Raw genomic sequence first — 12,387 nt, 5'->3', positions numbered from 1 at the left:
CTGGGTACTGTGCTTGCTAACCTTACTATTGGGTACTGTGTTTGCTAATCTTACTACTGGATACTGTGCTTGCTAACCTTACTACTGGGTACTGTGTTTGTTAATCTTACTACTGGATACTGTGCTTGCTAGCCTTTTTACTGGGTACTGTGCTTGCTAACCTTACTACTGGGTACTGTGCTTGCTAACCTTAGTACTAGGTACTGTGCTTGCTAGCATTAATACCAGGTACTGTACTTGCTAGCCTTATTACTGGGTACTGTGCTTGCTAGCCTTATTACTGGGTACTGTGCTTGCTAGCCTTACTACTGGGTACTGTGCTTGCTAGCATTAATACCGGGTACTGTAATTGCTAGCCTTATTGCTGGGTACTATGCTTGCTAGCCGTATTACTTGGTACTGTGCTTGCTAGCCTTATTACTGGGTACTGTGCTTGCTAGCCTTATTACTGTGTACTGTGCTTGCTAGCTTTAATACTGGGTACTGTGCTTGCTAACCTTACAACTAGGTACTGTGCTTGCTAATCTTACTACTGGATACTGTGCTTGCTAGCCTTTTTACTGGGTACTGTGCTTGCTAACCTTACTACTGGGTACTGTGCTTGCTAACCTTAGTACTAGGTACTGTGCTTGCTAGCATTAATACCGGGTACTGTGCTTGCTAGCCTTATTACTGGGTACTGTGCTTGCTAGCCTTATTACTGGGTACTGTGCTTGCTAGCCTTATTGCTGGGTACTGTGCTTGCTAGCCTTATTACTGGGTACTGTGCTTGCTAGCCTTACTACTGGGTACTGTGCTTGCTAGCATTAATACCGGGTACTGTACTTGCTAGCCTTATTGCTGGTTACTATGCTTGCTAGCCGTATTACTTGGTACTGTGCTTGCTAGCCTTATTACTGGGTACTGTGCTTGCTAGCCTTATTACTGTGTACTGTGCTTGCTAGCTTTAATACTGGGTACTGTGCTTGCTAACCTTACAACTAGGTACTGTGCTTGCTAACCTTACAACTAGGTACTGTGCTTGCTAACCTTACTACTGGGTACTGTGCTTGCTAACCTTACTAGTGACGTGCCGTCATAGGAGGCAGGTGAGGCAGCGCCTCACCTGGCCTGTGTGTGTATAAACCTTTTTTTATAATGTTTTATAAAAAAAATAAAAATGTCGAAAACAAAATGATTTTAAAATGTATGTATTTTTTTTTTAACCCCAAGGTACCCGACCAACCCCCCCTACTGCTGACTCCTCCGCCGTAGTAAAGGATGATGCAATTGCAATCCATATTGTGCAATGAAGGGAGGCTGTGAGCTGTTCAGCTGCCCCTCCATTACGCAACATGGATCATGTCTTCTAGCTAATTTTTGTATGAGCCGCGAGAGCTAGCGCCACCCAGCGGTGCTGCTCCTTGTGGCCCATACGCTCTCTAGAGAGGCTTTCCTTTAATCAGCCTCGGGGCTCGTGAGCCAATCAGGTGGTCTCAGCACTCAGATCTTCAGTGACATCACAAATGGAGGAGGTGGAACTGCTTGCGGTCTGGCGCGGCGGGAAGAGAGAAGAAAAGTGTGACAGACAGACCGACGCAAGGGTGAAGAAGGAAGGAACGAACTCTATTCCTGTCACCTGTGAACCTGCTAAGAAGAAGGACCTTCCCTGCCCTGCCTGGACTCTGAACATTTGCTGCCTGCCCCACTTGCCTAGTTCTTTTGCCACATTGGAAGAAGTTCAAGAAGAAGACGCCGGCCGGTAAGTAATGCTATTTGATATGAACTGTTGACACTTATCTAAAAACAATTGTGAACTTGCAGCATCATTTGTGTCAAAAATGATGTGAATGACTGATGACAAATGGTGTTGGAAAGATAGGATCATGAATTTGGTCACAGTCATTTAATTGTTATCTTGGGCAGCCATTGCCAAGTCTATAGCACTTTATTAATATTATTAAAGGGAAGTATATTGAAAAGACCAAAAAGTTAGAAGCTGCAACTGGAATTTTAGGAGTGATAACTCCTGGGATTTCTCAAGTCCTGGTCTAATTAGTTTGTCAAAGCAGAACAGTATGTACATTTGCAAAACTTCACCATCAAATGTATGCAAATGTTTTACGAATAAACCATACTTAATTTTTCTTCAAGATTTCTGTATCTAATATCATATTTATCACCAAATCAATTATTACAGATAATACATTTAAACACTAGAATTAAAAAATAATTTATTTGGAAATAAAAATATTATGCCTATCTCAGCATTGTAGCAGCTCAGAGTATCAGTATACATTACAATAGAATTTAATTTAATCAAACCTTAACAACCTGTGATGAAAAGCCAGGAGGCCAACAGTCTCACTGTATCCTTTAAAAAGTAATGCAACAGCACCCTCCTCATATAACATACATGCCTGGGGAGTTCAAGAGCACCCAGCCTTTATAACTATTTAAAAAAGAAGGAAAATATATTTAAACATAATTTTAAATTGCCTGGAGATCTTTAAGTACTGCAGGCACTTTATTTCTAATTCAAATGAACTGTCACACACCCTAATGTTAGCAGATGCCCGAGGAAATGGCGTATGAGCCGAGAAACGCATTGCATTTACAGGGGGCTTGACTGTATGCCCCTAGTTCACTCCTTTGTATATGTATTTTAATTTGTTTTTAATAAATAGAACTTTTTAATTTTTAAAAAATACTCTTGTGAGTGATTTTACCTGTCTGCACCTGCTTGTAGTGGAACCTAACACACTGAAGTCTGCCACTTTTAGATATTGCATCCTAAGGAAAAGTCCCATGGTGGTGAGCTGACACACCTTACCATAATATGCCAGCTTGCTCCTACTAGCACATAAGTGTGCTCATCTAATATGTGAGTACCCAATCTTTCTTTGTGCTAAGTCAAACACCATATCCTTTGTGATCTGCACACTTTGGTGCTTTTCCTGTGTTTTATTTTCCTACTACAGTTAATGACTGATATCCTCTGTGGGTGAGCTGTCACAACTGATAAAATCTGCAGCCTGTCCCTACAAGCACATAGGTGTGCTCCAGAGCATTGTGAGTACCCATTTGGCTTTTTTCTGTGGCTTTATGCTTATTTGATGATACTACACATGAGGTGCCCCTTTGTTTTGTCTTTTATATAGCATCTCTGGACCATTGTTGGTGAGGAGGAGGCTGCCATTGTTGGGAAGAAAGATACACTTCTTAATCTGAAATTGAACTTTCCTTTAACATGCCTAATTGCTGGCAATTCTAATTGTATTTACATGCTTATATATCATTGAGGTTATCACTAGCTATTTATTAGCGCTCACCCTTTTGTTGTGTAGACTACATATGTTTTGTTGTCTTCATCCACAATGCATAAATGACATAAGAATGTAGGTGTGACACTGTGGGGTGGGTATATCACTACAAAATGTATGCTGAGAGTGTATGACTGGTCATTAGCAGATGAGTTCCTTGCTTTAGCAGTAGTCTGTATGGTTATGGTTAGTGGGATTAGAGGTTGCTGGATTTTCTATGTTAATATAGACAAATGAAGCAGCAAAGAAGTTAGATGATGAACTGAAAAAGCCTATTAAGGAGATCAGGGCACACATATCCTTTGTCCACACTGTCACTGAAATGCTAGACTATTAAAGTGTAGGGTGTTAACTGTATAGGAAACTTTTTAGGTTTATTTTTGTATATACAATAATGGGTATGCTAAATGAAACCACAACCCATTTTAATAGGCTGAATTTGCAAGGAGAGCATAAGTAGAGTGTGAGAGAGACTGAGTGAGAGAGAGTGTGTGTGTGAGAGAGAAGAGTGTGTAAGAGAGAGAGTGAGGGTGTGAGAGAGAGTGCGTGAGAGAGAGAGTGAGAGAGAGAGAGAGAGTGTGTGTGAGAGAGAGAGAGAGAAAGAGAGAGAGTGTGTGTTAGAGAGAGAGTGTGTGAGAGAGTGATTTAGTGTGTGTGTGTGTACATATATATATATATATATATATATATATATATAAAATATTATGTATGTGTGTATCTCTCTCATGAGTATCATAGCCACTGCCTCACCAGCCTCTGACTTCACTGCACGTCACTTTCTGTGCACATTGTTTCATGCATGAAGCATGTTGTGTTACTGAGCATCACATATGTCACTGCTGTGTGGTATTTAGTGCAGAATTAGCGCTCTGCTTACTTCTTGTATTCCTGGTCTCAAGCAGAGGCAGTTCTACACCATAAAGCTAAATATTAAGGGTGCAGAGGATGTTATATTCTATTACCTATTGCTACCTTTATTTTCTCTCCTTGTTTTGGGTACAGCACAGGGCATGTAAATAAAACACTAATGCACAAAATCAGGGCAGCTGGCACCTGTGTGGTTTGGGGGAACAACAGTTATGAGTGGGGGGACATCACTGGTTTCAGACCCATTGTCCTGGTCCCAGAGTGATTACTGCTGTCTGCACTGACCTGGCTTTACTTACTCTTTGCCACTCTCCCTGTCCACTGATTTGGCACTATGCCCCTGACCTGCACATTCACCTTTCGGTTTCTGCTTACCTCTGTCTCTGGTCTGCAGAACTAGAAGTGAAGTATACAGTATCCTCAGTTGTCTCACTTCTGTTTACTTTGCATAAGACCAGAATCATTCTATACATATAAAAATGGGTAAAGAAAATCCCTGCATCAGGTCTTCCTCTCCTGTCAAGTTTATTCCCATAGTTATCACTTTTTTATCTCTCACTTTCTTCATACAACTCTGCCTCTTTTTACACAATTTGTATCTTCTCTTTCAGAACATATCTTCTTTTCCTCCAAACTATGATGTCCCATTACACTGTCCCCGGTCAGTCTTGGTACTTTCCTTCCTTGTCTCTCTCCTGTGAGTATTTCTTCTCTTTAAAATGCAGCTAAGTTATCAGACTTTGTTATGTTGGTTCTTGCCAGGATGGCAATGCTGCTCTTGTCAGTATGTAACAGTCACAATATCACCTGTGCAGAAATGTTACAGACGATGTTGCTGCCAAGGGAATGAATCCCAAGTCTACCCTAACCATAACCCAGTCTTAAACCATAACCACAAATTTTTACAAGGGAATGAATCCCAAGTCTACCATAACCATAACCATAACCCAGTCTTAAACCATAACCACAAAGTTTTACACTATATATGGAGATCAGATCAGAGGTCAGACACAACATTCTTGTACCAGAATGCCAAGCGATGCAAAACATTTTGTCTGTGATATTATGGTTGGCCATATAAGTAAATTATAACAATATTATAACAATATGTTGATATATTTTTATTGTTTGGCATCTGTATGTATGTTGTGTGCAAACTGAGACACAATAATTCAGAGTCACACTTTCACAAGACCAGGGCTGTGTCACAGAGGTCAGAGATGATACAATTCCCAAGCACGTCCGTGTCACACAGCCCTGCCTGAGCCCTAGGTATGGGGACTGAAGCATTGCAAGGACTGGGCAGGACAATATTAAATGGTTATTAAGGTCAGGAAGTAATGCTTTAAAGCTAGTGTGAAAAGATACATTTATAAAACTAATTAGCACAAATTACACACAGATTGCAATTAGTATATGATGGGCTAGTATATGTAATTGTGTACAGAGGAGATGTTATTACTGCTTGGTCCCAGCTAATGTCACTTACTGCCTGATTATTATATGACAGAATATTCCTGCCCTTGGTAAACAGTGAGTGTAGGATAAACCTCCCATCTGACAGCTTCTGAGGCCTTGTAGAAATGTCACTGACATAATCTGGTTATCATATATTCCCACATGCCCACAGTGCAAACTGACCCCCCCCCCCATAAATACAGGCACCCCTAAACCTAAACAAAATGTATACACCTCATACTGTTAGCCCTTATTATCCTGTGACAAGTTTCCTGGTGTCTCATGGGTGCTGAAGGCAAATCTAACCTATCTGGGGTTTCCTATTTGTAGCCCCATGGGAAGAGAATGAATCTAGTCACTGTACTGGATATGCTGAAAAGTGATACACATGAGAATCAAAACCTAAAGAAAACCGAGTAAAACCAACAATGCTGAAGAGTGAGAGGGGAATGAACTAAAGGAAAACAGTGACCCTGGCCCCAGACGTCTGAGGGATGTTTTACTGTTTCAACTGGAACATTTAATTGAAAAATAAATTGACAGTTCAGTGCAATAATCTGGTAACACAAATAGATTTGAATGAGTGAATTTCTGTGCTACAAAAATGCTCAGCAATGTACAGGCTGTGACACACTGCAAGCGGAGCGGTGCGCAGCGTGTAGATGCAGCTGTGCGCGCTCAGTGTGTCCTGCCTTTTCATCTCTGAGCACTCTGCTGCATTAGGTCGCGTAGCTGAGCGCTCAGAGATGAAATATTTGATCTTCAGAAGCGATGCGGAGCGAAGCAGTTGCTTCGCCTCGTGCCGCATCACTTGCAGTGTCACAGCCTTTACACTGCAGCCTAGAAATCAAGGCAGATGCTGAAACAGGGTAATTTAGGAAACTGGGTTATGTGACACAATAGGAGGAGAAATATTGGCAGAGTAAATATAGCGCAGTAGGAGGAGTTACAGAGAGATGGTATATACAGCAATAGAAGGCGCTATAGCTAGAGGTTACATGGGGTAATAGAAGTTATAGAAGGCTTACATAGAGCAACAGGAGTAGTTAGATGGTGCAATAGGAGGCGTTATAGGGAGTTATATGGTGCAATAGGAGGAGTTATAGGAAGAGTTATATGGTGCAATATGAGGCGTTATAGGGAGTTATATGGTGCAATATGAGGCGTTATAGGGAGTTATATGGTGCAATAGGAGGAGTTATAGGGATAGTTATATGGGGCAATAGGAGGGGTTATATGAAGAGTTATATGGTGCAATAGGAGGAGTTATAGGGAGGGTTATATGGTGCAATAGGAGGAGTTATAGGGATAGTTTTATGAGGCAATAGGAGGGGTTATATGAAGAGTTTTATGGTGCAATAGGAGGGGTTATATGAAGAGTTATATGGTGCAATAGGAGGAGTTATAGGGAGGGTTATATGGTGCAATAGGAGGAGTTATAGGGATGGTTATATGGTGCAATAGGTGGGGTTATATGAAGAGTTATATGGTGCAATAGTAGGAGTTATAGGGAGGGTTATATGGTGCAATAGGAGGAGTTATAGGGATGGTTATATGGTGTAATAGGAGGGGTTATATGAAGAGTTATATGGTGCAATAGCAGGAGTTATAGGGAGGGTTATATGGTGCAATAGGAGGAGTTATAGGGATGGTTATATGGTGTAATAGGAGGAGTTATAGGGAGGGTTATATGGAGCAATAGGAGGAGTTATAGGGAGGGTTATATGGAGCAATAAGAGGAGTTAATAGGGAGTGTTATATGGTGCAATAGGAGGAGTTATAGGGAGTGTTATATGGAGCAATAAGAGGAGTTATAGCGAGTGTTATATGGCGCAATAGGAGGAGCTATAGGGAGGGTTATATGGTGCAATAGGAGGAGTTATAGGGAGGGTTATATGGTGCAATAGGAGGAGTTATAGGGAGGGTTATATGGTACAATAGGAGGAGCTATAGGGAGGGTTATATGGTGCAATAGGAGGAGCTATAGGGAGGGTTATATGGTACAATAGGAGGAGCTATAGGGAGGGTTATATGGTGCAATAGGAGGAGCTATAGGGAGGGTTATATGGTGCAATAGGAGGAGTTATAGGGAGGGTTATATGGTGCAATAGGAGGAGTTATAGGGAGGGTTATATGGTACAATAGGAGGAGTTATAGCGAGTGTTATATGGCGCAATAGGAGGCATTATATGGATGGTTACATGGTGCAATAGGAGGAGTTCTATGGAGGGTTATATGGTGCAATAGGAGGAGTTATAGGGAGGGTTATTTTGAGCAATATGAGGGGTTATAGGGTGGGTTATATGGAGCAATAGGAGGAGTTATAGGGAGAGTTATATAGAACAATAGTAGGAGATATAGGGAGGGTTATATGGAGCAATAGGAGGAGTTATATGGAGCAAAAGGAGGGGTTATATGGTGCAATAAGAGGATTTAAAGGAAGGGTACTATGGAGCAATAGAAGGAGTTATAGGGAGAGTTATATGGAGCAATAGAAGGAGTTATAGGGAGAGTTATATGGAGCAATAGAAGGAGTTATAGGGAGAGTTATATGGAGCAATAGGAGGAGTTATAGGGAGTGGTATATGGTGCAATAGGAGGAGTTATAGGGAGAGTTATATGGAGCAATAGAAGGAGTTATAGGGAGAGTTATATGGAGCAATAGGAGGAGTTATAGGGAGAGTTATATGGAGCAATAGAAGGAGTTATAGGGAGCGTTATATGGAGCAATAGGAGGGGTTATAGGGAGAGTTATATGGTGCAATAGAAGGAGTTATAGGGAGAGTTATATGGAGCAATAGGAGGGGTTATAGGGAGAGTTATATGGAGCAATAGGAGGGGTTATAAAAAGGGTTATAAAGTGCCATAGGAAGAGTTATAGGGAGTGTTATATGGTGCAATATAGGGATTATAGGGAGGGTTATATGGTGCAATATAGGGATTATAGGGAGGGTTATATGGTGCAATAGGAGGCATTCTAGGGAGGGTAATATGGTGCAATATAGGGATTATAGGGAGGGTTATATAAAGTGATATGTGCAGGTATAGACAGAGGTTATACTGAGTGTTAATACTAGTTATAAAGAGCGGTTTTATGGGTTCTTATGAAGGGAATAACTCTCTTCATACATATCACATCTCTTTAATACCATATGTGAATCTGAAACTAGTTGATGTAATTCTACCAAGTGCAGGGATATTTTCACTGTCCAGTATCTTTATTGTAGTTATTAGGGATTTCACTAAAATGCAGCTAAACATAAATCGCTGGCATGGAGAGAAATCACACAAAATCTTTGGGGGCATATAACATTCATAATTTATAATGTAGGGGTTTTCCTTCACATGCAGAACATGCATAGCCAGACAAACAGCTATCAAGGTAATATTTTGCCCTCACAATACTGAAGGGACTTGTTAGATCAACGTATCAGAGCAGAGAGCTTTAGATCAGACACAGGGACGTTTGTGTCACATGTATCTGATTATTAAACCACTATTGCTGTCACTGTGTCACTGAGAAGTGACTTGTACTAACTAGACACTAAAGGGTTATTTTTCTATTTTCAGTTCCTTTTCTGTGACTTCAGTGTTTAATCCCAAGATCGTAATGTTTGTGCAATGATATGGGCATGATACAGAGACAGCTGTACTCTATTTACCAACCAGAAAAGGTTCCGTGTGATGGGAAAGAAAGCTGTACAAAGCATCACTGCATAGACAAAGCAAAAGACTATTGCTAAATTGTATTTAAAATGTCATGTAATCACTCACAGAAACAAAGTTGCCATCTTCAGACTATAATATTGATACTTTTTAAAAAAAAAAGATTTTTCTTCAGTCCAACTAGACCTATGCCTAGGGCAACAGGATTACGAAGCAACACATTTTAACCCTTTAAGGACACAACTTTCAATTTGCTCAATTGTTTTATGACGGAAAAATTCTGTCATATGTCCTTAAGAGGTTAAGGAAGAGTCCTATTGTTTGATGCTTTCCCACCTCTACATGGTCCAGATGTTTTATTTATTATTTTTATTACAATCAGTGATCTCTTCTTGACTACTGGGGCTGCACAACCTCTCTGTTTGCCCCAGGCTACCTATTGGGAGAAATCTATCAGGTAAATATGAGATAAAATTATTTGGGTGGGGGTGTTAGATTTCCCAGTACACAGAGCAGCACAAAAACTAAATATGCTACTGAATGTTAATTAAAACTGGTAGCAATAGAGTGAATCATTCAACATGAAATACAAAAAGCATTCATTTCTAAACAATTCATTTCAAGCACTTACATCTGCTATAAAGAACTTTACAACACTGGAGCATCTCGAGGACTTACAGCCTCTGATACCAGAAGTGCTGTTGTCCTATGAGAATAGAGGAACCCTTTCTGATATCTACCACACACTGATCAATGATAACCCCACACCGATTCCTATGAGGCCTTTCTGAGACATAACAATGATTGTATAGTAGGTACTCACCCACCACCTGTGTCTCTGGACATTCTCAGACTTCTTCTGGTAGGTCTGGAATCAGCAGGATGGCCCAGAGCTTTAACACACTTGTGGGTGGTCCAAGGTAAACACAGGACAGGTGTACAGTGACACCTCAGGCACAGGGGATAAGGGAGCAGATTCCCAGCAAATCAGAAAGTGCTGGAACTGAGGGATGATAACATGGTATGGATAGTCTCAGAACCGTTTGAGGTAGTTAAGATATAAAGGTCAGACACAGATCAGCTCCCTGTCTTTCACTGACACCTACACACAGTGCTGTCCCCGTAGCTTACACATACAAGTGTCGTCCCTGTAGCTTACACATACACACAGACAGTACATACACACAGTGCCAGTAACTGTAGCTCACACACATATACACACAGTGCCAGTAACTGTAGCTCACACACATATACACACAGTGCCAGTAACTGTAGCTCACACACATATACACACAGTGCTGTCACTGTAGCTCACACACATATACACACAGTGCCAGTAACTGTAGCTCACACACACATATACACACAGTGCCAGTAACTGTAGCTCACACACATATACACACAGTGCTGTCACTGTAGCTCACACACATATACACACAGTGCCAGTAACTGTAGCTCACACACACATATACACACAGTGCCAGTAACTGTAGCTCACACACATATATACACATGCAGTGATGTCCCTATATATACAAACAGTGCATGGATTTCACACACATATACATCTACACACAGTGCTGTCCCTGTATCTCACACAAAGTGACAAGAAAGTGAAAAGACTTGGTAGGGTGACAATTAGATTAACAGGTCCCTGGAGAACAGGTAAGTAGATGACAGAGGGACACATAGAGTAGATCCCTAGAATACAGATACACAGACAGAATAAAGATATACATAAAGGACAGTGGGACACAGAAACAGGACAGAGAACCACACACACGACAGAGGGACACACAGGCAGGACAGAGGGACACACAATTCTCGGGAGCCCTTTCACACAGAGTGACAGCCACACTGACAAGTCTCTGGGGATCTCACACACACACTCTGAATGTCACGCTGAACCAGGGCTGGGCTCACTGACTCTGCCCCTCTGGGTGTTTCCTTCTTACACACAGTGAGAGGTTGGCAGCTAGCTACTCAGCCTGTGAGCTGCATACACATTAGATTGCAAGCTCATTGGGGCACTAGTCAATCTGCTGTGTTATATAGGCTCAGAGAATTTCTGGTTTGCATTAAATAGTAAAGGAATACACAATCAATTCACCATCTCATCTACATTCAAAAAATATCTATTTTCCTAAGTGTTTAGACTGTACTGTCACAGTAACGCTTTTTGTATATGAACAGACATTATGGCACCAATGTCACACATCATGAGAGGTTAAACATTTAAAAATAAACAGCAGCAATAATAAAACCTTTCTGAATGTATTAACAGTCTGGTTTACCAGGAACACAGTTCCAGGTAGCATATTAGGTATTTATTTGTTAGCAGCACTCGAGAATACACGGACAGTTCTCCCAAACATTTTCTCCCCATTAAATTATTCCCAATGATCCCTTTTACCTGCTAGAGTGTATAAAATTGGTTACAAGTAGCTGCTTTACTCCTATTTCAGCAATTAAAATAGCTGATTTAGCTTCTGCTATAGCCACCTATACTGAAAGTTTTTATACTGGAGTATATGCTATTGACAAGCCTAAGTAAACACAGCCAGCAGAAGTTACACTCTCAGTGGGATGCAGGATAGTTAAGTAATAAAATGATAATTGTCCATTGTTCTCTTTATGTATTGAGCTTTGGTGTTCCAGACAAATATAAGATAAGGAAGCAAATGTGTGTACACAAAGTTATAACATAATGAGATCTGATATTACCTTTAAGTTTAACCCATTGTAATAGACTGTGGTTTCAAAGCATAAAATCAGCTACTTCCTATACACATATAAGAATGAAAATGCAATTTCTCAAATATTTTATACTCTGCAGTTGGTATAACAAGTTATTTAAAATACATTAATGGAAAAACAATTTTACAGTGTACTGTCCCTTTATTCACAAGTGCTTAGATCAGTAGTCAAACATTCACTTCACCACCAAGCCTCATATTGAGAGCTAAATTAGTGACACATGACATGATGCTTGTTGTATACAGATAATGAATGGCCTTAAGCTATACTAAAGTGATCTCATTACACAGCCATGAGAGGGCTGCACTAGATTTGTGTGTGATACATATATACAACA

General features: G+C 40.6%; 1 protein-coding gene and 1 long non-coding RNA gene across 2 annotated transcripts in view; one reads left to right on the top strand and one right to left on the bottom strand.

Annotated features, from left to right (window-relative positions):
* Window positions 1-10,248, bottom strand: part of TTC39A (tetratricopeptide repeat domain 39A) — a 99,875-nt gene extending 89,627 nt beyond the window's left edge. The window contains exon 1 of the mRNA XM_053693492.1: window positions 10,117-10,248. Coding sequence (XP_053549467.1) covers window positions 10,117-10,139 — 23 coding nt within the window. The 5' untranslated portion in view covers window positions 10,140-10,248. The remainder of the gene's footprint in view (window positions 1-10,116) is intronic.
* The window catches only part of LOC128640990 (uncharacterized), an 86,160-nt gene extending 73,989 nt beyond the window's left edge, over window positions 1-12,171 (top strand). Inside the window, exons 2-3 of the long non-coding RNA XR_008399421.1 lie at window positions 4,781-4,866; window positions 9,198-12,171. This is a non-coding gene — a long non-coding RNA (uncharacterized LOC128640990). The remainder of the gene's footprint in view (window positions 1-4,780; window positions 4,867-9,197) is intronic.
* The last annotated feature ends 216 nt before the right edge of the window (window positions 12,172-12,387 follow it).

The sequence above is a fragment of the Bombina bombina genome, chromosome 10 (genome assembly GCF_027579735.1).
Source record: "Bombina bombina isolate aBomBom1 chromosome 10, aBomBom1.pri, whole genome shotgun sequence".
Classification (NCBI taxonomy): Eukaryota; Metazoa; Chordata; class Amphibia; order Anura; family Bombinatoridae; genus Bombina; species Bombina bombina.
This window is presented reverse-complemented; position numbering and strand designations above follow the sequence as displayed.